Here is a 25,024-nt window from a genome sequence, read left to right on the forward strand (position 1 = left end):
GAGTGGGGTGTGGGGGGGTATTCTGGAGCCTAGTTAGCTAAATGAGGTCACATCAATGCCTGGGGGGGAAAAGGGCCTCTGCTGTTGGGTCTTCAGGCCAGTGGACATCAGTGAGATGCCCGGGCCCAAAGCCACACAGGCAGGGACTCCACTCCACCCCCCCCCCCAATGATCCTCAATTACACCATTGTTCTGAGTGATTCCACTCTCCTCAGGCTGTTTAGGCATCATCTCCCTTCTCCACAAAAAGCTTTGTAAAAGCTTTCATCCAGTGCGGTGAGTACTGGGGCCCACTAACACGGGTAGATATATTGATTTATCAGGGAAAGCCAGTTCCTCCACCGGGCTCGTGTGCAGAGCAACGTGGAAAAACAAACCAAGCAGGATTGATCACTTCAATGCAGAGGAGGAAAAACATTTAAAAATGTGAAAATATACTTATCAAGGAGTGTGTGTCTGTGCCCTAAATGTCGCTGTATGAAATGAAAGAGGACTGGGCCGGCCGGCTGATGGAAGAGCCAACACTGCTCATCACTGACACTAATGGGTCTGATGATGTATGTTACCACTGGGAGGCAATTCCATCAAGTCACTGGAACCACAACACAGAAATAGAAAAAAAGCAGAAAACAAAAACACTGAATCTTCCCTCCCCCCCCCACCAGGTTCCTTCCAGGAATATTCCCTCCACTGGCTAATGTGCTATGTCATCTGATGCAAGGTGCTAAAAGTAAGTAATTTAATAGACTACGTCAAACACATGAGAGTCATACATCTGGGTAAAATAAAGGGTTGTTGTTACAAGCTTAATGTCATTTCTGGGTTTCTAACGCTGAAAACTTCCCCATCACACAAAGCACTTAGAAGAGACAAAGCGTTCTTCCCACGACATTCCTCGGCCTGAAACAAACATCAGAGCGGCGATGCATTAAAGGACCTTTTTTTGGTTGGTGAGCGACATATGGCTATTCCGGGTCAAAGAGCCCCTAAGTTCATGCGCCATCTTCCAATTACTCTCTCTAATACATCACCTACTGTCTCTTCTGCTCTCTCACCATAATCTAATAGAAGCTGGCTGCTGGTCTCCGGGGGCCAAAATTAGAACCCTGCTGTATCGCTAAGAACAAGAACGTCTTTGTAGGGGGCTCATTTCCTCTCAGGCCGGCCAGAATTAGCAGAGGACATACGATAATCTAATCTGAAACCAGATACAGAAATAGAACATATCACTGACCTATTGAATTGAAAGTGTGCCCGGTGGAGACATCAGGGAAGAGGGAAGCGTTTGAATTTTTTTCTCGGTACGTGTTGTTGTGCGCTTTTCATCGGGATCGCTATCATCCCCCCCCCCTAAAATATTCCATCAAAAATAATCATCTGAGGGTACACGCTTGTCCACCTGCCTTTCAAAGTGAGTACTAGAAAAACGCAATTTCCTTAATGGTTTCATAAGAGATTGTGTTTAAGAATTATAGCCTCTGAGCTCACAAGGCTACGACGGGTTCTGCAAATTAACCTCAGATGTGTCGAGGCTCTGCAGGGCTTGGCCCCGGACGAGGCCGGCGTGTGACACAGAGGTGAAGGAATAGGTTCGATCCCCCGTCAAGGTGCCCTTGGAAAAAGGCATCGAACCTGGAGAAAGGGGTTAATCTTTTGTGTTACGGTATAATCCTGCATTACTTGTTTTCCTTCATGGGGATGCTGGACCAGTGGCTCTTTAAAGCAACACAGCGTCCCAGGAGGCAACATAGTGGAATCCATTTGCATGTGTGGTTAGCAGGGTGGGGGGGGGGGGTTGGGAGCTCTCAACGAGACGGACAGAACTGAAAGAAGGAGCCGAGATGGGATAGGTAGGGAAAACGAGCAGAGCTGTTAGCACCGAAGGAGCGTGACGCCCGGCAGGAAGAGAGAGAAAATGGCCTCCTCGCTCTGCTGAAGTGAACAAAGTGACATGGCTGTTCCATCCTCCCTTGAAAACCGCTCGGTTGTGTATTAAGCAGAGCAGACACACGGGAGCGTTTCCCTGATCACATTATTTCCCTGTGCCTGCTCGCTCTGCGGCGTCACGTGAGCACCGCCCCCTTAACCACATTTCGACATCAATTTGCCTCGAAACGCCGGATTGATCAGTCACCTAAAAAGGCTCGGGCTCGTCAGGGGCCAGTGAATTACACAGTTTGGCTGCATGTAGAAACAATGGCTCATTCCTGCAAGGTGGTGGTCGTGGGTGGATAAATACTGTAGCTGTGAAGCAATGGGGGGGGGGAGAGAGACGCGGGATTGCGAGATGAAAAGTTGAGAGAATTTGTGGCGGAGGATGAGTGTTACTTTTCGTGCTGTCATCGGAAAAACTGCAGGACCTACGTATACCTGGAGAGGGCTGCAGCCACACCAGGCCAGAAACCCCAGGATAAACCGTTCTGACAGCGCAGTGCATTACAGAACGGGAACAAACACAGAAGTCCTGATGAAGGCAGAATGTGATACTTGTTGATGCTCTTGGCAACGATATACACTGTCGTAATCCTGTCAGGATGAGCTCCAGGGTGGATTCTGGGTTGAATCGGTTTCTACGATTGCGTCAACATGCAGCCTGATCAACTCGTGCTGAACAAGCCACAGTTTATTTGGCTTAAATAAGCACTGTGATCATACGCTTTAATACTTTCAATATTCAAAAACAATCTCTGTTGTAATATGTAAATATACAGTATTTAAATATAAATGACTCATTCTAGGGTTAAAGAAAACAACAATTCGTACAATTTAGATGAAACACACTCGTGAAAACATTACTAGGATTATTTTGATATTCAATTTCTGCCCATAGATCCCTTTCACCTTTATCTTACACACTTTAACACTTGTGCACAGTTACAAGGATTCCTCTGTGCACAGAAGGAGGCAGCGCTGCCATTACACTTCATATCTCTGCTAACACCACCAGTCGACTGATTACAGTCAATGTAATACACTGTGACAGAAGTGGGAGGCCTGTCCGTATGACAGGAGGCTGATTACAAAATAAAAAACAAGTCTAAACATCTACAGTCATCAGCTGAACTGAATATAAACAGTTGGCAAAAGAGCAAAAGTTTCCATGCGACTGCAGGTTGAATGATGTAAGCTTCCATTAAGAGGGATTGGCTTTTTCCACTCGTTATTTAAAGAATCAGGCTGATGCCAAATTAAAAAACGAAGAATTATTTTGCTTTAAATTCGCAAAGATGATATTATTCTTGGATAAACAAGAATAATAAGAAAAGAAAATGTAGAAAAACATTGATAACCAACAAAATAACTGAAATCAAACACGCAACTGTAGTTTCCTAAAAAGATATTTTAATTCTGCGGCATCTTATAATCACAAAATTCCAAGAAAAAATGAGAAGCTTGATTTCATTATGTTACAAAACTGATTGAATGATTTTGATTATTTAGTGAAATTCTTGTCTAGTCAGGGAAGGTTTATGTCATATTTTACAGTGACCACAGCTTTACTATCTCTCAAGTACGACCCTCCTTAATCATTGATGGTAAGTGGAGACTGAATCTTTCCCCTTTTCTTTGTAAGCAAGGGGGGAGTTTAAGTAGATTTCTCTCCAATGAAAACATTTGTATTATTATGGAAACTGGAGACGCGAGTAAGATGTAAAAGCCTCGATCACGATGATGTTGATCACTGTCACCATGACGACATTTTCAAGCCACACAACAAGTTATCAATCTGGCTTCACAGCTGAGGTTTAATGTGAACGCCCCCTTGGAAAGATCTATGTGAATAAACGTAAGCGCTTTTCAAATCTGCTGATGCCGACGCTGGAAATGCCAAAATTTAGTAGTAACGCTGAATAACAATATGGAATTTCTTCCCTGGGAAAAGCATGGAAACTACAGAGGAGGGGAAAAAAACAGAGTGGTAGCCATCATACAAAAAAAAAAAAGAAAAGAGGAGTGCTGACGAGTGAAAACCTCGTCCCTTAGTTGAGCTTCGTCTCTGAGTTCAAACAGCCAGGAGAGAGAGAGAGAGAGAGAGAGAGAGAGAGAGAGAGAGAGCAGAACAAAGCCCGTGATTGACGAGATGATGTTCCATTCATTAGATTGCGCTCGGGGGTGGGTCTCCCTGGGTGCAGACACACGCCACACACCCGGCCATCAGTATCTGATAACAACAGCGCCAACACCCACCAACAGATTGTGAGACCTAGAAACACACAATAACACAATAACTGCATGCATGTGTCAGGCAATCACAGGAGTTATTAGAATCCGCAGAGACGCCCAATTTAAAAAAAAATCTGCATTTATCTATCATCTATTTATCCTTTGCTCAGTTAAAAAAATAAAGGAATCAATAAAACCGTAACCCAATGCACACTTTGCACTTCCTTTAATGTCTGACTTCTGTTCTTTATTTTTTCACCGACAGAAATCTCTGCCATCCTCTCTGGTGATTTGGACCAATGGGTGTGTGCACAGTGCATTCTCGAGTCTCTGGTTTCCAGCAATCCCTCAGATGCTGCCAGTGGGTTTAATGGGATGCGCAGCCGTGGCAGCAACAGCAAACCGTCCTCAGACAGCTCTGTGGCAGCAGAAACCTGACCTTCCAGTGCCATGGAGCCTCATTATTCCTACAAAAATCGATGCAGACAAAGGGCAGTTTGGGAGGAGAGGAGGCAGACATGCAGGTGTACGGGTACTGAGACCTCAAAGGAGAGGGGATGGGAGTGTTTGCATTTATTTAAAATACTGTATGCATGTATGTACTGTATGTTTATATGCACCTATTGCGGTCTGTATACCGTAAATCAGTTTCTATAAATGTTTCCATTTTCAGACATAAAACAACTGTAAAATAAATGTAAATAAAAGTAAAATTATAAATACCACATTGCCGTTGTGGTGGTCAGTCTTTAAGTCCAAGTGAAAACTGATCAAAACATAAAGAAACTTCCTATAGGCGCACTTGAAATATCATGTTCAAGGGAACCGTGGTTTGTGAGGCTACTGTGACCTTTGACCTTTCACCACCTCAATCTAATCACTCTATCTGTGACTCTTAGTGAACATTTGTACCAAATTTGAAATGATTCTCTTCAGGTGTTCTTAAGAAAACACGCTCACGACGAAAAAGAGTTTTGTTTGGTCACTGTCATATTGACCTTTGACCTCTAAATTATAATCCGATCATCTTTTAGTCATAGTGAATATTTGTGCCAGGTGTAAAGAAATTACCTGTGGTCGCTCCTCATATATCACGTTCACAAGAACACAAGTTCACTGTGACCTTGAACTTTGACCTTTGATCCGAAAAGACCACATGAGAATTTGCACCAAATTTGAAGAGATACCTTCACAGCCTTTTTGAGATATTAGATTAGCAAGGGGAAAAGATGTGATGCAACCTTGAACTTTAAACACCAAAATCGAATCAGTTCATCCTTGAGTCCAACTAAACGTTTGTACCAAATTTGAAGAAATTCCCTGAAGGCATTCTTGAGATATCAGGTTCACAACAATTGGACAGAACGATCGACACCCGCTCCAAAAAATAATGCATCCAACCAATGACTGTCACCGGGCGCGGAGGATTAATTACAAAGGAGGATTTTAAGACCCAGAACGATGAGCAACACATATCACATCGGTCTCAGACTCTAAACGAAAAATGCACAGACACTAATCGAGACATAGTGGGAAGATAGACTGGGAGAGAGTTGCTGTCGACAGTTGTGTAACACTGGATCGTCATGTGCTGCCCTCGGCCAACTCCACTTCACAGCTCCCAGAGGCGGCAGGAGCCAACTCTGACTAACCAAAGGTTCAGTTCAGATGGAGACGTTGATACAACTGATGGTTTCCATTATCTGAGGGAAATACTTGCGTGTCAACACTACTTAGTACACACCAGTGTTTGGCAAAGCCCGGTTAATTCCTTTCACAATCGTTTTGGTACTTCACACCAGCACCGGCGGCTACGTTAAAACAACACATCTGACATTGTGAACAGTGTGTGTAAACGCTGTGGCTGCAGAACACCATCTCCAGGCCGATGGAGCTTCTCCCTGCTTCCACTACGCTATCTACACAACTTGGTATTTGTGCTTCCTCTGTTTGTGGGATTGTGTAATCCGAGTGAGTCTGTTCTTCGTCAGCGAGGTAACTCCCAGTCTGTCGGGTGGCTCAGATCTGCAGCTGTCAGCCTCTCCTGCTCAGAGAGGTGTGTAAACAGTTGTCCTCTGTTAGTTCCCAATTACCGCCCCGTATGTCTGAGTCACTTAATCAAAGTATAATTACAAAATAAAAAACCTGCAGATACAAGATACAGCTGATAGAAGCTCCGCGGGGTGAAGTGGCGGCTCGGCTTCCTTGAGCGTTTACAAGATATGTTCGCGGGCGCAAAGATCAAGATGGGAGACGCTGTGGGAGGAATACTGATGCAGACTGTGTCGTCAGGTTGTGTCAAGAGCCCTCCTCTCATCTGACATGCTCCAATTCGCCAACACACGCTCAGTGACATCAGCTGTTGCATCAATGCACCTTATTGTTGACAGGTAGTTTGTTCCAGCCCCGTTTAGTCAGATGTGCGGAGAAGTTTCCACACAGCGAGTCTGTGTTCTCCTACCACCGTAACCAGGGCACTTTGTTTTTCTTAAGAGTGTTAACACTTCATTTCTTTTTTTGAGCTACTATTTGTGAAATACAGCAGAAAGATGTCATAGGTTGGAGGGTTTTGTTGATCGTTTCGATCATCTGAACTATCCACGGAGGGATTATCAGGACCACGGGACCTGGTGACAAACAAACCACAGACCCCTGCACATACACAACTAGTACACACAAACACGCCATGTGCCCCGAGGCAACGCGCAGCCACACATCATAAAATCACTTTGAAATTATGTTTGTTTTCTGCACAAGTTGAATTACGGCCTTTTAATAACCATGTAAAGACAAGTCTGTACAACTTTAAGAGCTCACATAAATAAATACATTAAATACTATTTCTCACTGAAAATAAAGTATTTCTAACAGAAAATAACTTTATGTAGTGTTTTTTACTTGCTCGCTTTTTACTTTGTAACATTGTTATACAAACCACAATGAAAGGTGCATATAATGTACATACTCAGCATTTTGTACATACTCAGCATTTTTCATTAAAAGTTTTTATTCTATTGCCTTTTTAAAATATATTTATTCTCTTGTCCTCCTCATTCTGACCTGCCTGCTGCTGCAACAACTGAATTTCCCCCAGTGTGTGGATCAATAAAGATTGATCTTATCTTATCTTAAACTAAAGTAAAACATCGTACCGAGCCAATACGAGCTGTGCAAACTTTTTATGGAGCATTGTCATTGATTAAGTCGCCAAAGTCCAACTCCTGTTCAGTCGATGCTGCGTCATCCTGCTCCGTAGTTTGTTTCTGATCCTGGACATGTACGAGGAGGTCGTACGCTGGTGCTGGTCCAGTTACTTTTGTTGGTATCTAATTAGCTGTGTTAGGAGTTATAGCATCTTTAAGACCAACCCTTTGTGAAACTGAGGGCATCATATGCGGCAGCGATTGTAAAAACCCCTTGAGAAGAACTATGACTGGGTATTGTAATCATCAAAATGTATATTTGTCTCAGATTAGCAGTCTCGACAGTTTTTCCAAATGTGTAAAAAACACATTTAAACAGCAGCTTAGTTATATTCCAGGGCGGTGCTGATGAAAACAGGAGGTGAGTATTTATTTCCAGCGTCATACTGACAACAACAACTTGATACCACACGAGGGAGGAGGCAGGAGGCCGGAGCTATTCCGAGTAAGAGGGGGATGGATCTGCAAACACTATGAGTCAACAGCTTCTTCCCTGGAAAAGCCTGTCATGGAACATGGATTTCAAAAGTAAAAGGTACATGTTATTTCGACAGATCTTGCGTGTCTGTGTGTATCTGTTGAAGATTAAAAAAGACGCATGTGATAGAACAAGCTTCAGCTGGTGGGTCTATCACCTCAGGATCCGCGGCTGCCTTTCTCGATTCATTTCTTTGCTTTTTCCACTCACTGAAGACGGCGATAATGACGTAATGGGGGAACCAGCGGTTAAATAAGCCTGTGCGTAACAGATATATGAAACAATAACATCTACAATCCTGTTTGGTTCATTATTTAAACATGAATGCATGGAAGGTTTTAAGCTACTTGAGAATATTGAGTACTATACGGGGGCAATAAGGTCAGAGGCACCGTAACATTTTCCCCCAAAACATCTCCATGGCTGTCTAGAGCATTAAGTCACTTAAAGAACGTGTTAGTTTCGGTTTAGTAATGCTAGTCAAATGCCAGTCAGAATCGGTTAATGTGTGCCGGGGCAGGGGCGGGGGGGGGGGGGGTGATATTCACAGAAACCCTGGAAATTACAGCCCCCTGGCACACAGAGGAGTGAGAATGAGGATTTTTCAGAGAATAAGACGGTTCGCAAACAAGTTTTTTACTTTGCCCTGGACTGAAATAGAGTGTGAAAATTGCATTTGGACGGAGGGTTCACAGTTTCTGATAAAGTTTCTCAGAAACAGCGACTCGACGTTTCAGTGAAAACAGAGTGAGATGACAGATTAAAGCCTGATGTGGTGTTTACACTCACAGAAAGCACCATCACTAATGCAGCGGTCATGACATAAACCCTCTCACTCCCCGCCACGCCCTGCTGGCTACAGCTCCTGAGAGGACCCTGCTAATTATTGAACTGGGACCCGGGGGGGATTCCCCTAAATGATGTGAACATTACGTTTATTACACTCTGCACAGCTGTTTGTTTTCGTGATCCTACACCTGGACATAATGCACGTTACAGATGATCAACCATGTGCACAAAGAATTAACCTCCACCAGCCGCCAGATGGTTGGAAACACAAAAGCATCAAAAATAAGAAACTGAGAGGGGGTTTACGCAGACTTTGACGAAACAGAAAGTTTACTGAATATTAGAGATGTTTCGGTACCATTTCCCCTTCTCAGTACTGATTCCGATACCTGGACTTTGTGCACCAAATTTCACACGTGCATCAATATCAGTTCCCTTTGTGCATCAAGACCCATAAATTATTCCCAAGGTTCTTCCCTAAACCACACTGCATCCTTCCAACAAGTTTAGTACTAATCCTTTCAGTAGTTTTTGTTTAATCTTGCTAAGAAACAAACCCTTCGGCGTATTTTAACAGCTGTATATTCTACATGTGGTTCTTCAAATGCTTTAGGAGATTTCTAGTGTTGCAATTGTCCATAAAAATATTGCCAAATTGCTGATATTTTATCGTTTTAGCTAGCTCTGGCTAAAGCTCCCTTCTTCTCAGCACCTTCTACAGTGCAGAGGCTGGTTTGGAGCGATTTGTGTAAAAAGAAAATTGCATTTTTATCTGGACGAAACTTACTTTAAAGACATTCAAGTACTTTCCAATGTCCGATTCCTGCATCTTCTGCAGTATCAGAGGCACTTATGTTGCTGGTATCGGTATCGGAACATCTCTGCTGAATATAAGTTGCTTGATTTTCTCACGAGGAGCAGAGAGATGCTATCAGCCCTCAGCAGCTATAGAAACCACATTAGTATAGAGAGTCTGTGATAACGTAGCTACCTGTCTTTGATATCAAGTCATCATTTCCAGTCGCAGTATTTTTGTTTTTAATGACATGAGGTCACAGCAGAGTGAAGCTCAGGTGATAAAGGGAGATTTAACATATGAACATTAGTGCATGAAAAGGTTGTGGTCGTGTCTTGTCTGATAGTTTCTTATCATAGGTGGCAACAGTGGAAAATAAGCCAACCTCACACACAAAATATAAAAAAAACAACAACAAGAAACCGAGTGTCTGTTTCTGCTTCAACCTTTTCAGATGGCCCACATCCTGAATACGAATTTCCATCATCCTGACTACAAGAGGCAGCGATGAGACCCTTCTATAAAAACAAATTAAGAGAAAAATCGATTAGCCTCTCAGACACTGTGTCCATTTATTTGGCAGCGTCGCTCCTATTCCTCTCTCTCAAATAACAAAGATGGAAAAAAACATGATCTCCGATGATATCATGTGGTCGGACCTCTGCTGCTGATTTTTTTTTTGTGAAAACTGAGACGCAGGCTGCTCCAAATAACTCGAGGAAGCAAAGTGGGAGACAGATAGAGATGCTAGTGTATTGTTTGGTACTTCACTCTGAAGTATTATACTCTATATACTGCACATATTGTACTGTTTATTCTGACCATAACATGTTTTAGAATATGTCCATTACTGTCTCCAAAGTATAAGGGGACGTCTTCAAATTGCTTATTTTCTCTGAGAAAACTTAAGGTATTTAACTTACAATGATATAAAATAAGGAAAAGCAGAACTTTTACATAATTGAAAAGATTTGAATAATTATTGGATTATGTTTAATTGATACATTTATTAACTGACTAATAATTTCAGTACTAAATAATAGTGGACGCTTGATACTCTTCTGTGATTCTCTTTGAGGCCAAAATTAGATAATTAAGCTAAGTTGAAAGAACGAATAAAATTGACAAAAGGATACAAAACAATTTTTATTAAAGGGCCTAATTATTGTGGTCATTTTGAGATGTTATTATGAGTTGTTATCAGCTAATTTGATATTAAATCGGTGCGGTTAACAATGTCAGAGAACTACTAATGTGGGTAACAGCAGAGACAGAGAAGAGACACACAGAAGCAGAGTGATGGAGCATCAAGCAGAAAGAGGTCAGGGCTCCCTACCGTGGTTGTCAGCCGACTGGTTGAACCCGCACAGCTGGCAGATGGAGCGGACCCACTTGTTCATGTCCTCCTCGGTCTCCGCTACGAGGTAAAAGGTTCGGTCCGAGGTCTTGATGTCAAACACGAAGCTGTCCTGGAACTCCTTCCGCTTAAAGGTCAGGCCGCAGTCCACCTGCTCGCAGCAGTGCAGGTCGATGACCCGGATGGGTTTCTTGGAGTGGTCATTCTTGTAGTACTCAAGAACGTCGGGGTCACCGCTCATGCGGCCGCTGCGAAGGATGAACCAGCGTTTCTTCCACGCCTGGGGAGAAGCATGAAAAATTGAAAGGTAAGAACGTGACAATAATACACAAAAGAAAAAGCCAGTGGAGCCAAATCGAAATTTCTCATTCAAATTGGATTTTGACAGAAGCTCAACGAGGCCACAAACTTTTTAAAATAACACAATGATGCAGAATACTACGCACGCTGCAGAATGTTGCAGTGACATGTGTCAACAGCTGGACTTGGGTTGTGGTGTAAACTGTTGATCACGTCTTGCTAACTTTGAGCAGGTTTACTGTGGCACGCACGTGGTCGTGTGTGGTTTGCATGTGCACGTTCAGAGGCGGCGGGAATGAGGCAGCAGGTGCCAACGTATTTCCTGTGCTGATGTCCCCCCCCCCCCCCCACGAGCGGAGACAGACGCACAGCTCCTCTGCGACAGCTTTGTTAAGAGACTGCAGGCTCCTCCCGCCTCCACAACTGATGAGTGACAGCACTTTGGTCCACACGAAATCATCCTACATCTGCATACGACTGTGTGACTGCAGCTGGAGTCATAAACACAGCAGAAGTGCATGCTCCACTGATGCCAGCAGAGAGGACTCCAGAATGGGAAGCGTCCAAATGCAACATGTGGCACCAACAACGCCATTGTTGCATTTCTCAACTGGGGGGGAAGCACAAAGGAAGAACAGTGGCCTTGATTACAACACATCCATACGTTTTCCCAGTGGCCGTCTTAAAGGGACTCTGTGTTCTCTGTGCCCAGAGACAAAAGAGGAAGATAGACCAGGAAGGGAAAGGGGGAGTAAAGGGGGGGGGGGGGTTGAGCAGGGGGGACTTTTTGGACATCTGCCAGTGATGCACTTCCGCCAGGCAATGTCTCTCACATGCAGGCTGCTGACACACAGGATCCTGCGGGGCCCCCCCCCCACCCCCTCGCTCTCCATCAACACAGACACTGCCGCAAGGCTAACGCCACCCCACCCCACCCACCCCCCCCCAAAAAAACAGGTTTGCACCATACAGATGCACAAACGTCCACCATGTTCCCCTGGAAATATCTGCTACATATTCGTATACGCTGTTAAATTTATGATGTTAGCAATTTCAGCTTCAGCACTACGGTGTTGTGCATATTGGTTATCTGTCACACCACACTGGGACGCTGGGACTGAGAGGTCTGGGATGTCTCCAGTGGACAAGGCCTCTTCAGTGCCTCTCTGACTCCACATTAATTTTTAATATGCATTCTGCTCATTGATCAATGCTGTGGTGCTTCTGAGTCAAATAAATCAATCGTGCAGTTTAAGTAGCTGCAGGATGGCACTTTTCCTTTTTGGTTTCAGTGATGCAGGTTTTCAGTGCTAACGCTAACAACGTGGAAGATACGGTTTTCTTGTATCTACATAAAAGACATATTATATATGTTATATACACATAAACGGGGCTATTTCTATGTTTTTCCTGCCACCGAATGTGGTTTCTAGCCGAGGTAGTTGCTTAATTGCAGGAGCTTCAGCCATTGTTGGGTTTAACAGAACAGGGTTACGTCTTGAGTCGGCGGCCGCGTCCTTCAGATTTGGAAAATAAAAAAACCTTGGACCTGGAAACAGGTTGAAAAATATTAAACTTATCAACAATTGTTTTCACAGTAAATAATATATAACCTTGAGGATATTGCTTCAACTGGTGATTTCACTTTCGTGATATAATCAAATATTTACTTTGGTCCATTGACTGAAAATATATTTTTTTAATTTACAACAAATATTTGATTTGCAGCTTTTATTTTTAATTAAGCAAATTGCTGCTTTAAGTGTCTAACCTGCCGTATTTTATTGAACTAAATATTTATAAAGTCTTTATAAAGTGCTGGTAAATCAAGTGGAAATAACATCATGACTCATCACTATATTTTGAGATTGTGTCCATTGTTTCTGATGCAAAATGTTTATCATTTCATTATGCTGCCAGTTTTGTTTGCTTTTCCTCCGAGAAGCCAACGCAGCAAAGAGGTGGCAGCAACCCACTTCCTCTTTTTCCAGGAAGTGCAGATTTCGATCTCATCTTCATCACGAAGCTGAACGTCAGAGGTATTGGGGGGGGGGGGGGTGAGACTTCTTCACCGTATGTTCTGTCAGACTGATCCACTGATAAGAGGCACTATGGCCTTAATGGTGTTGATAGTAGATTCTTGCTGCTGTGAACATCTTCAGGCCGATTCATGCTTCGTGATTCGTTCCTTCAACTCAATTAAAAAATTGCGTCAGGGAACGGCTCCGCGTGGATTAGAGACAGAAGCATGAATTGGGCTGTACCCTGACGTTCACTTTCCTAAAAATGTAACTACGCTGCGATTGGTCCACCTGGTAGCGTCACATTTCCAACAGATTTTGAATTGAGATGAAGGAACAAACACGGACCAGTGGCGAGCTCTGCAGTTTGTGTGACAACTATGCATTAGGTGCAGATTATACTGGTAAAGGGTGTGGGCAGACAAATTCCAAGAGCGTTACTCCCCAAGTCTCCGTCTAAAGGACCCAACTGGAGGGTGAACTTCCTTTAATAAAATACAGTGGAGTCATCACACCGCTCCACAGAAACATTCACATTTCTCTTTTCTCCCAAGTCCACATGGCCTCTTAGTTTAGCGAGACTACACGAGTCAGAAAGATTATAACTCTTACAAACCCCATTTAAATATTATTGCCTTTTCTGGAAAGAGCGAGCGTCAGTTAATTGAGACCTGGAGCAGTGCCCAGTTTCACGAGGTCAGTGTGACCCATCTGGGTTATTCCTGGCATCCTTCAGCTGCAGCCAGCATATTAACCCAAGACAGCAGCAGCTCTCCACCACAGAGGAAGACAGCTCATTTAAAAAAGGACCTTATCTGACTAAATATAGAACGAGTATTTCGACGGTAAAGGCAGTTGCTGCTTAACTCGAGAACAAATTAATTTATATTTCCCTCCGTTACACTTTCTGACGGAGGAAAAACATCTCAACTGGCAGCGCGGCTTCTCTTATCTCTTTCTCATGCACTTTTTTCGAATTTGCAAAAAAAAAAAAAAAAAAAAAACTTCCCCAGCGAAGTAAATCATGGGGGAGGAGGACACAGCGAAACGAGCGAACCCACCCACCGCCATGTCCTACAGAGCATGTCTAAGCCCATCGATCATTGTCTAAGCACTGGGAAGCTGTAAAACTAGGCTGAACTCTCCCAGCTCTCCAACCTTCCCCTCCCCCCCATCATGGCTCTGGTTTGAAACTACATCACTGTTCCCAAAAAAAAAAACAAAAAAAAAGCATAGACACACTGCCCTTGTTATCAAGTGGACTGGACAGTGCACTGGAACACAGAGAGAGTTCGCTAATCACATCCCCAACTAACACGATATCAAAGACAGACGCTGCATGAGACATGGGACAGAGGAGACAAAAGTCAAATAAAGGTCAAATCCAAGCAGACGTGTGTGAGAGCGAAAAGCAAAAAACACGTTGCAGACAAATTGTAGAGTGAGCGATTAGGAAAACTTGACTATAAATAACATGTAATTTGAGGGTCTCAAAGGATCGCCTGCTCCCACTTGAAGCACAAAAAGAAGTGCAGCCATCCACATCTGTGAAAACCCGGCCGCTAGTCCCTTCAGCTTTATTCAATCATCCCATATAAGCTTGATCATTCCTTGTTCCAACATTGTCTCATTTGTCCTGACGGCAGCCGGCTACACACACACACACACACAGAGACTGGTCGGGCTACAAAGGAGCCACACGAGTCCTCCATCTATTTTCAGTGGCCGGCAATGAAAACATTACAAAACAATTCTTTTCTTGCGTCTAAAAATAGGATCAAAACTAGTCTGTCTGGTCGATTCCTTTTGTCTCTCCGCATGTTGATAGGTGGACATGCTGTGGCTCTATTCCTGGCAGTCGGCAAAACAATGATTCTGTGGGAAAACAAACAAAATTTCATACAAAAGCGCTCGGTTCACAGGAATAAAAAAGGGACACGGAGTCTGGTGTGTGTCGTCCACCGCAGCTCGTAAGTCACTGCAGCCATTAACTGTATTTGCACATGTATAATAGAACAAAACAAAACTTATCACTCTCTGTTCTAATGCACTGTAGAGATGGTTGCGGCCAAAACAATTATCCAAGGTGTGTCTTTTACGGCCACAGAGCAATATGTGGTGTGTGCGTGTGCGTGTGTGTGTGTGTGTGTGTGTAGTAGGCTGTGTCAACAGGCCTGTCGATAAGCATCAGTCAACATGTTTTTAAATGTGCGTGAGCAAACATCCAAACTAAACACGTTTGTTATCCACGTAGAAGAAGGTTGGAATAGTTTTTGTTTACCTCTGCTCCTATTAGAGCGGCGGAGGAGGAGACAGCAGGTTGTTGTCTCTGACTCTCCTGCGTTACCTGCTGCTGCCGGACACACAACTCACAGCTGCACAAACACCGCTTCCTCGTGTATTACCTGCTTTGGTAAAGGTCATGTGCTGCGGAGCGCCGATTTACCTCTTGTGACTTCAAACGCTTGGCTACGTACGAACTGGAGGCCTCGGGCTACGTGTCGCCTGTTTGATGTGAGCGGCGGCACATCAGCGCTCGTGATTGCGATGAAACCCACTGGTGCTCGGCCATTGATGCTTAATTGGGATAAAAGGTGAATTGGAAAGGAACCAGTGTGTTCTGAGGGCATGGGACTGGGCATGGAGAGATTTAAGAGAGGAAGGGAAAGTGGAGTGAGCTCCAAATAAAATGAAAATGGGCCTTGATCATATAAGTGTTTGATTTCAATTATTATTTCATTTTATATTATACAAACAAAGGCAGCATTTGAACAAAAAGGATTATTGTTTTCTTGAATTTCTCATGTAAAAGGTTATATATTCAACTGTATTATGAATGACTGCAGAAGAGTAAAAAGCTGCTCTAAGTAAAGACTCAAATGAAGCATCCCTCCCACATCTATTCTCTGTGGTTGTTGTTCTCAGGCTCTTCAGAGTCAGCGAAGAACAAAAGAGGAATATTTAGCACATCAGTGACTTCGCTTCTCGTCCCTTCTGGTGGCTGAACAAAGCTTGAATTTCATCTTCCCAGAAAACTCCTCCCGACAGCAGGAGCGGCAGTGAATCCACTTTGCGATGCATGAATTAAAAAAGGTGGGACCTGCCATAATGGCCACGATTGTACGAGCCGACTTGCCCGGACACTGATTCTGGTTAATGTGCTGGTGAGGGGGACAAAGCTGGACGGACAATGATGACAGAGCCCTGATTATCTAGTTCTAATCAATAGCGGGTCACACGTCAGCCCACATTACGGGAACAGACGGGGAGATTCAGCCGGCGATGGAATGCAGTCCGGCTACATGTGAAGAATAATTGCCTGGAAATTTACACAAAAGCACTTTTTAATTTCAGACATTCAAAACTTGTCTTTCAATGAGAGCGTGCGTCAGTGGGGCCAACCTGGCCTGAGCGTTGTTATGTGTAGAACATGAGGACATGGACATGTGTACATTGTTACTTCCGTCTCTTTGTTTGTTTGTCAGCAGCATTACGCAAAGAAATCCTGAATGGATTTTCATGAAACTCGGTGGAAGCGTGGGACATGGGCCAATAAAGAACCCATTAAATCACTTTTTCTTTAACTTTGCAAAATAGGGTGTGTTTATGACCAAATTTTTTGACATAATTCATGCATTTTGATGAAAAAAAGGTGTATTTAAGGGACTAATTTCTAAAAGTGTGTGAAATTTGGTGCCGCTTAATTGAATCTAAGGGGACATGGCAGGTCTGAGCAGCAGTTTGTGCTCTACTGAGAGACTTTATAGTTTTAATTTGCCCCAAAGTTCTTAGCAATTACAATATTTGCAGCGGAGCACCTCATATAAAGTACTTTTTTGAAATTAGAAGTAAATTCTGTGGGAGACACGGCAGTTTATACAGCAGTGCGCTAAAATAAACCACACAAATGGACGTGAGAGCGCATGGAGACGATTCTTGGAAGTCAGACAGTTTACACAACGCTCCACATGTCCGCTCTGAGTAAGACGTTGAGCAGACAGCTGCCCCGGACAAAGTTTATAATGCACATCTCTGGAGCATTTCCAACAACTTCAGGTCACAAACAAAACAGGAGAGCGGCCGTGCCAACAACGTGTGGCCATTTTGTATTCTCAGCAAATCCCGCCGTTTATCTGTCTCAAGTGCTGAAGAGATCCAGATGCTCCCCGGGGTTTGGACGTGGCTCAGTCCCGTCCGTGTACCCAGAGAAGTAAACACGGAGAGATGTTAAACAGAGTGTCTGGGGCTACAGGCGTTTGGGTCCAACGGATGCATTAGAGCATCGCGGCAATTTAAATCAAACCGCTCGTGTTTCCCCAAAAGTCAAAACACTGACCTTGAAGGGCCGGGCAGCTGCAAGACATAACGCATGCAGATAAGACCAAAAAACAGGCCTGTACATTCTAGTGTGTTAATAGAAGAAGGTGGGAGATTAGCCACAGAGCACAGAGACACACAGGGTCCTCTCCAACGGCCACTTTCACAAAGACGTCAGCTCTGAAACCCATTTACAACCGAGCCTGATGGGATTCAGCTTCAATGACATTACAGCGAATATGATTCCGTGCACAATGCCACAACATGAGCGTGATGGAAAACGCTCCATCCTACAGGTGCGCCGCTGATGAAAAGCTGCATTTGGAGCCTCCAGTCCTCGTTTCGCTCTCTACGCTCTGCAAAAATCTGCCGCATATCCTGCAAACACAAGCCCTCAAAAGCTCTCAGTGAATAGAATCAGCCTCAATTTGCAGGCGAACACTTCCATCATGAGGAACGTGAGTAATCTCTTGCCACGTCCCCGGTATCAGCAGAAGGCTGAGCGTCTTTAGAGTGAGCCCGCCCTGACACTGTGACTAATGGGGAGCATTATATTTAATCAGAACTCTTTGTGTCACTTCCCCTGCCTCTGCCATCTGCTGCTGCTCGTACACATCTGGGGTGCGTACGCCGAGCACGAAGCTCCTCCTGGTCTCTCCGGTTCCACCCAAGGTGGATTCAGATGCACAAGGGCAGATAAAACAAGGGGGGGGGACATTTACATTCAAGGGGAGAAGCTGACCTGAGCACCGTAATTTGTTGCACCTTCACTCCAGCTCTAATGTCACAGCGGCTATGGGGGACTGGAGGTATTTCTCCTCACTCAGCTGTGTGCACCATTACAGTCTGATGCCGATGCTGCATCTGGAATCTCACATCTAAGGCAAATGCATTTAAAACACATCATGCTACATACAGCAGGTTTTGTAATTGAATTCATCAAAGTTTAACTAACTAACATTTCATATTCTAAACGTTAAAGCAATAATAGTGTGACGTTTATTGTGATATTATTGATATTGACTGATATGATTTTGTTTTACCTTGACATAGTTTTAGTTTTTCGTTTCTTTGTTGTTTATTATTGTCCAACGCTACGTTTAGCACCAGGAGTTGTTGAGTTTGTTACAAAAAAAAAAAATTCCCATCACGGAAAATCCCTTCAAGGTCTTAAACTGGCTTGAATGTAAAACTCCACCTTTGCCTCACTTTGCCTTTGCACATCTCTGAATATGCAAAATCGGCCTGGCCTCTATTTCCGTAACTGTTTCAGTCGTGATGAAGAATCAGCTCAATTCAAGTTCTCCTTTACGAACCCTGTGGTGTAAATAGAATTCCTTTGGTAAAACCAACGTTCCCCATTGCATCATACGGATTACTGGAGAAATTCAGAAAATCTGATTCTAACATCCAGATTATAAAATGTCCGTTATTGTGCCTCTACTATTTTCTGGGGTTGTGAAACTCCACCACTGGCATCTGAAGAGTCACCTGGAGACTCCAGACACTTCAGTGAGGGACACCAGTGTCTCTGCTGATCTCGGTTGACATCGTCTCACCGTGTTCCGTCTATATTTGTACATTACTCAGAGTTTATTCTCATCTGAGTTTCAGTTGTAGGAAATCTCAGTTCCTTCATCTGAAGAGCAATGACTCATCTCCTGTCTGGATCTTCAGAAGAAGACAAATGCGCCAAACGAAGCGGTGTTGATACGAAGTAGAAACAAAACAAATTCTAATTACCACTTAAAGGAAGTTATGGTTTTTCCCATGCAGGTTTAGTTGTCAGCAAATTACTCAGAAACAAATTGCATCAAACTCTTTCTATTTTAGTGCAGAGGCCTTTTTTTTTACCACTTTCCTTAACATTGCGATATTTTTTTAAAATATTTTCTTTAGTTTCTGGGGAAATAATCGATGTATATTTCTATAAAACATCAGATATATTTATTTGTACAACACAGTGCAGATTACCTACTTCCTGTTTCCTTCTTTGTTTCTATACTAAGCACTGGTGAGACGTGTAGGATTGTTTGTGGTGTTTTTGAGATGTGATTCTCTTTTATCAGCTTCATGCCCACTTGTAAGGTGGTTTGAAGATATCATGAATAAAAGATTTGTTTTTTTTCCCACCGTCTCTCCGCCTCAAATGATGAATTACTGCAATAACCTGAGCGTGACTGTCGCTGTTTTTCAGTTTAACTACATGTATCCAACTCAACGCTTCACATTTCCAACTCCGACAAACTATCAGTAAGTAGTGTCAAGTGTTTTACAAGAAGTGGAAACACGACACATCACAACAGGCTAATCTCATCTTATTTACAGTTATCAGTGTTACAGTTAAAGTCAACTTCCACTAAAATGTAGAACACTGTATATGACACAGAAATGTATTTTTATGTTCATGTAAGTAAAAGAAAAAAAAAATCACATGTTCCAGGAAGGAAGGAAGGGAGGAAGGAAATGATCATTAATTAATTCATAATTCAATTTAAATATTCTCTGCAGATCTGCTTGTACTGTTTGTTTACTTGCATGAACATCAATGTTACATCCTATGTGCAATACCTCTGGATTTCACATTTGTTTTAGATTTGTTCTTCCCGACCAACACTTTCCATTGACAAATTAAACTTGAGTGTAAGCTACTGCCTCTGAGGACATGTATAAATATCATGACCTTCAAATAAACTGTACTGAGGCAATAACAAATTCTTCCTGTCGTGTTACGGTTATTACAACCTACATTTATGTCTTGTGTTGTAATCTGCAGTGTTTCATTCACTTGATTAAAGTATGTTTATCTGAATTTTTATTAGAAAACAATAGTGGACAATTCAAATCCTTTAGTGGTCATTTTGAGTTGAAATGACCTGGAAGGAGAGAGAGAGAGAGAGAGAGAGAGAGAGAGAGAGAGAGAGAGAGAGAGAGAGTAACCGTCTCTCCCCGTCTCGCTGCGTCCGAGCTGATCGTGGTCAAACAGCGGTGCTCAGGTGTTTTCCGCGTAACGAAGGGTGTCGGTCAAAAGGAGCGAGTGAGCTCAGTCAACCATCCCTGGGCAAATAAATGCCATAAAAGAAAATGTGATAGTTGTCGGTGAACCTTCTCGGGTTGCCACACACAGGATCAAAAGCAGGTACATCCCCTAATTCCTCAGATGTCACAACTGACATTTAAGTTTTTTTTTTTTGCTTTTACTTGTTACATGTCTTTATAATTGCTGCCAAGCCTAAAAGGCTTTTCCACTGACACACGTCATCATGACAGAGCCCATTTGCGTCAGAGGGACGATCCAGCGACAGTCATATGACAAGTTGGATGATTCCTGTACGTGATTCCATGTTTGGATATAATCAGCACTGCAGAAACTATATTTCCTTCATGGACAAAACAGAAAACACGACCAGACAATACTGCATCTGTCATCAGTGGCCATTTTATTTTGCTGTTATAGACAAACTAACAACAATCCACAGCGTGTAGATTCTCTTTGATTATCTCTGAGTACAATATAGTTTTTCCTTAACTGACATCTATCTGGATCAGCAGAAAAAATTAATTTTACGTAGTATAATCTTTATCTACTTATGTATTTTATGATCCTATTAATCTTATATATATATTTGAAGTACTATGAGCTGCTATGTGCCTTTTAAAGACATATCAGTATCAGTGTTGAAAACTATGAAGACCTTTATTCTACGGAATAATCAATGTAGAAAAGATGAACATTTATGTTTGTATTTTACGTAAAAAGATTTGTTTATTTTCTTACTTTAAGTTCTATATATTTTGTTGTAATTGTGTTCTCTTATTATTTATAGATATTTATAATACAGTTTAAATAACAAGCCCCTATATATCAACCGATATATCTGTATTGGAAATGTTTTATTCTAATATTGGTATCAGCCCCCGTATCTGTGTCAGTATGTGTTCATCAACTCGGTCAATAGCGGTGATTCTGATAAAACACAGTTGTAGATATGATAACAAACAATTCTTCAAATATGGATGTTTCAACAAAGAAGCTACAGACTGAGACACGGCAGCTGAACTCACATGTTCTTCCTGATGGAACATTTTCTAGGTGGAAACCCATGATAAGTTTAACCTTTTCAGAATCTGACCAAACATGAAGAATACTCATCCTTCAGTTCTGGTTTTATAAGTCAGAAAATAACAGTGTGACGTCACAGTGACGTTGACTTTGACCTTTTAGACTGAGAGATGTCATCACTTGATTTTATCCTGTTGACCACAAACAAGTTCGTCCTTCACTCTTCCCTCCTTCACAACTGGTTGTCGTTGCCTGTTGTGATGAAATTCCCTCAAGGTGTTCTTGATGTATTCATGTTAATGAGAATGGGACAGACGTCAGGTTTGACCACCAAACTCTGATCAGTTCCTCCTCGAACTCAAAGTGAACGTTTGATATTTGTAAGATATTCCGTCAAGGTGTTCTAGAGACATGGAGAATGGGATGGATGGACGTACAGATGTGCAGACGCCCAGACAGACAACCCGAAAACATGATGCCTCAGGCAGCGGCTGTCCCTGCACGGCGCGGAGGCATAAAACCAAAAGAAAAATCAATGGGATCTAATTTCCTTGTGAACAACACTATTTTAAGCTCAGCTGATAGAGTCTTGATAGATGGAAATACATTTATATACTCACAGACCAATTTAATTCCTTTCCCTGTCAGGGGAACTCAGTCACCACACTTCCTGTAGGTACCATCCAGAGGAAGTCTGGCATCTGCTATTGGTGCAATAATTAAGTTGTGGACAGAAAACACACCGGCGAAGGCAGAGTTCATGGCAAAGGACAGGATATTGTGACAAAGGTTCAGACGAGGCCACCATGGGACGTTCCCAGTGAACGTGAGAGGACGGACGGAAGACTGATCGTGTGACAAACAACTGTGACTTTTACGCTTTAGCGTGTTATCAACGTCAAAAAGACCGTTGGTGCTGCTCTGACAAGAAAACTGAGAAGTTGGTCTGGGTACATTTATCACACATTTTAGAATTTGGATTTACAGAAATGAAGCTTTAAGGTAAAAACAGGATATTTTTTTATATATTATTTTCTGACACATTTACTGTAAAGAAGAATCCATTAAATCAGAGTGAAATTAAGAGTTAATCAACAGTGACGATCATCGCAGGCTGCAGCCTCAAGTCGATCACAAGATTCCCTTTGAGTGCACACGTCTAACGATAGTAAACTAATCTGACGTTGATACTGCCGTCACATAAACACCCCCCCCCCCCCGTTTTGTAGCTACTGGGGAAAAGGCCGCTATGAGGCTCCACTGATAAAGTGGAACAAGGAAAATGAGTGTCTGAGCGCCGGGTGTCTGTCAAAGCAGGAACTGGGAGGCGTTCTCAGTTGACCTCCGAGGGCAAGGACTTCCCAAAGCCCCTCTGCAAAACAACAGCGGACCCGGCAGCTGACAGTGGGACACAGGCGGCTGCTGCTATGCCTGCTTTAAAAAACTCCTCTCCTCCACTCGCAGGGGCGAGATGGAAAAGCAGCTATCACCTTGCCGATATGATCTGTCTGGAATGTGGCAAAGCTCTACTGTATGTGAACAGACACGTTTGTTATGTCAGATACAACGTCGGACAAATGGGAGGGTTACAAGCCAACAGTAGCCTGATCCCGATCTGAAGTAAAGCCATTCAATTGTTTACAGTGTGACACGTCGCATGTATGATTCATGACGTGCGTTCATACGTGCATGACTCACGCAGAAGACTTATAATTAAGCATTTATCAACACTGGAAGCCACACAGAGGTGTAACTGGCACAGTTTCCTCACCCAGGTTTCCTTATAGGTTACAACTTAACTTTAAGTTCTAGTTCCTTTGTGTGTTAAAAGGATCTATTGGGAGAAATTGAAGATAAAATAATCCTAGTGATGTTTTCATTAGTGTGTTTCATCTAAATTGAACATATTGTTGTTTTCTTTAACCCTAGAATGAGCCCTTTATATTTAAATACTTTATATTTACATCGGGAGCGGGTCCTCTCTATGTCGCCGCCATGTTTTTTTTACAGTAGCCCAAACTGGACAAACTAAAACCTTTTGAGTTTTTATGACGAACTGAAGGCTGCCACAGGTTCTCTGTCATGTTTGGAAGGGGAGGGTGAGGCGAGTGGTGTTCAGCTGTAACATGCAACTTCACCACTAGATGTCACTACATTCTACACACTGAACCTTTAAAACTCAAGTGTCAAACACTTTGCACCAAATTTCTAATTTCCATGTCATCTCCTGCCCTTGAACAGGTGAACAGAAACAACTAGAATGGCACTCAGATGGCACACAGCTCCGCCAAGGGCCCAACAACCCCATGACACCACATTTAAATCTGTGTTTTCTCTCTGGATCTGCAGCAAAGTGCAAACACTCATAGATATCAGCCTTCTAAACATGCCTGATTTGTCTTTCAACAAGATCCGTAAATTATTCACTGGGAAATCAACAGAAATGTTGAAACAAACGCCCTCTGCTCCCTGATTTTGATCCCCAACAAAAGTGAATCTCCTGACCCCCATGCATCCTTCCACCAAGTTTCACATACGGACAAAAACACGACCTCCTTGTCGGTGGGTAATAAAACACAGTAAAACTTCTCATCTCCACATTAAATGGACCAACAACCTTCACGATGTGTGATAAAAACAATATTGGCCAATTGATCAGGCTGTAGTTGATGCAGCAGACAGGAGGAGGCATGTGTTCTGACCCCTGACGGATGATGAGTGATGAGTAAAACAACTTTAACAGATCTGCACAAGAGGCTCTGGGTGAGTGCTGGATTAGTCAGTTGTTTTCATGTTCCCTCTGCTTATTCTGGACATTGTTAAAAAAAAACAGCAGCCACGCTAGACCCCTCCCACCTACTCTTACAACACAGGCCCACCTCTGGAGCCTCGATCAGCCCCCGCGAGGAAAAGAACCAAACTCCAGCCGAGTGATTCACTTTAGCTGCGCGACTGTTTTCCTCGGGGAGCTGCAGCGAGGCTACACACATAGTGGTGCTATCACATGTTCAGGGGTTGGCTGAGTGAGTGGGTGGGTGGGAGGGAGGGAGGGAGGGAAGGGGAGAAGGTGGGGGGAGGCACAGAAAGTTTATGTTCATCATGTGGTTGAGCCGATGCAGAAAAAGTGAGTCACTCAAGTTAATCGCATTTGTAAACAGAAAACATGTAACCGGGACTAGTGGTGCTTGTTACTATAGAGCGTGAACATGTCGTCTCCTGTCGTCACCAGCTGCTGCGTCCCAGCTTCAACTGTCACATGTGTTTGTCCTCCCTGACTTTGCATATGATTTGCATGGCAGGGCTGCGGTGGTAGTACCAGTTTTCACTCTCTCCTAACCCCGGGTTCCACTACACGTTCAACCCGAGCAGCAACGTGCCACATGTTCAGACAACCCACAGTGGAAGGAGTATAATGATACAACTACTGATTAACTGGCTCGGGAAAGACTTCATGTTAGGAGGCGGTGGAATATTGACTATTGAGAATGTGTTGTTAAGGATTAAAAAAACAGCTTTTCATTGTTGCAAATAATCTC

General features: G+C 43.1%; 1 protein-coding gene across 2 annotated transcripts in view; it reads right to left on the reverse strand.

Moving 5' to 3' along the window:
• gab2 (GRB2-associated binding protein 2) overlaps nucleotides 1-25,024 on the reverse strand; it is a 35,082-nt gene that overhangs the window by 8,072 nt on the left and 1,986 nt on the right. For both annotated transcript variants that reach the window (XM_034604457.1, XM_034604456.1), the window contains exon 2: nucleotides 10,767-11,067. In XM_034604457.1, the coding sequence (XP_034460348.1) occupies nucleotides 10,767-11,067 (301 nt within the window). The remainder of the gene's footprint in view (nucleotides 1-10,766; nucleotides 11,068-25,024) is intronic.

This window comes from Hippoglossus hippoglossus, chromosome 13, assembly GCF_009819705.1.
Source record: "Hippoglossus hippoglossus isolate fHipHip1 chromosome 13, fHipHip1.pri, whole genome shotgun sequence".
NCBI lineage: Eukaryota > Metazoa > Chordata > Actinopteri > Pleuronectiformes > Pleuronectidae > Hippoglossus > Hippoglossus hippoglossus.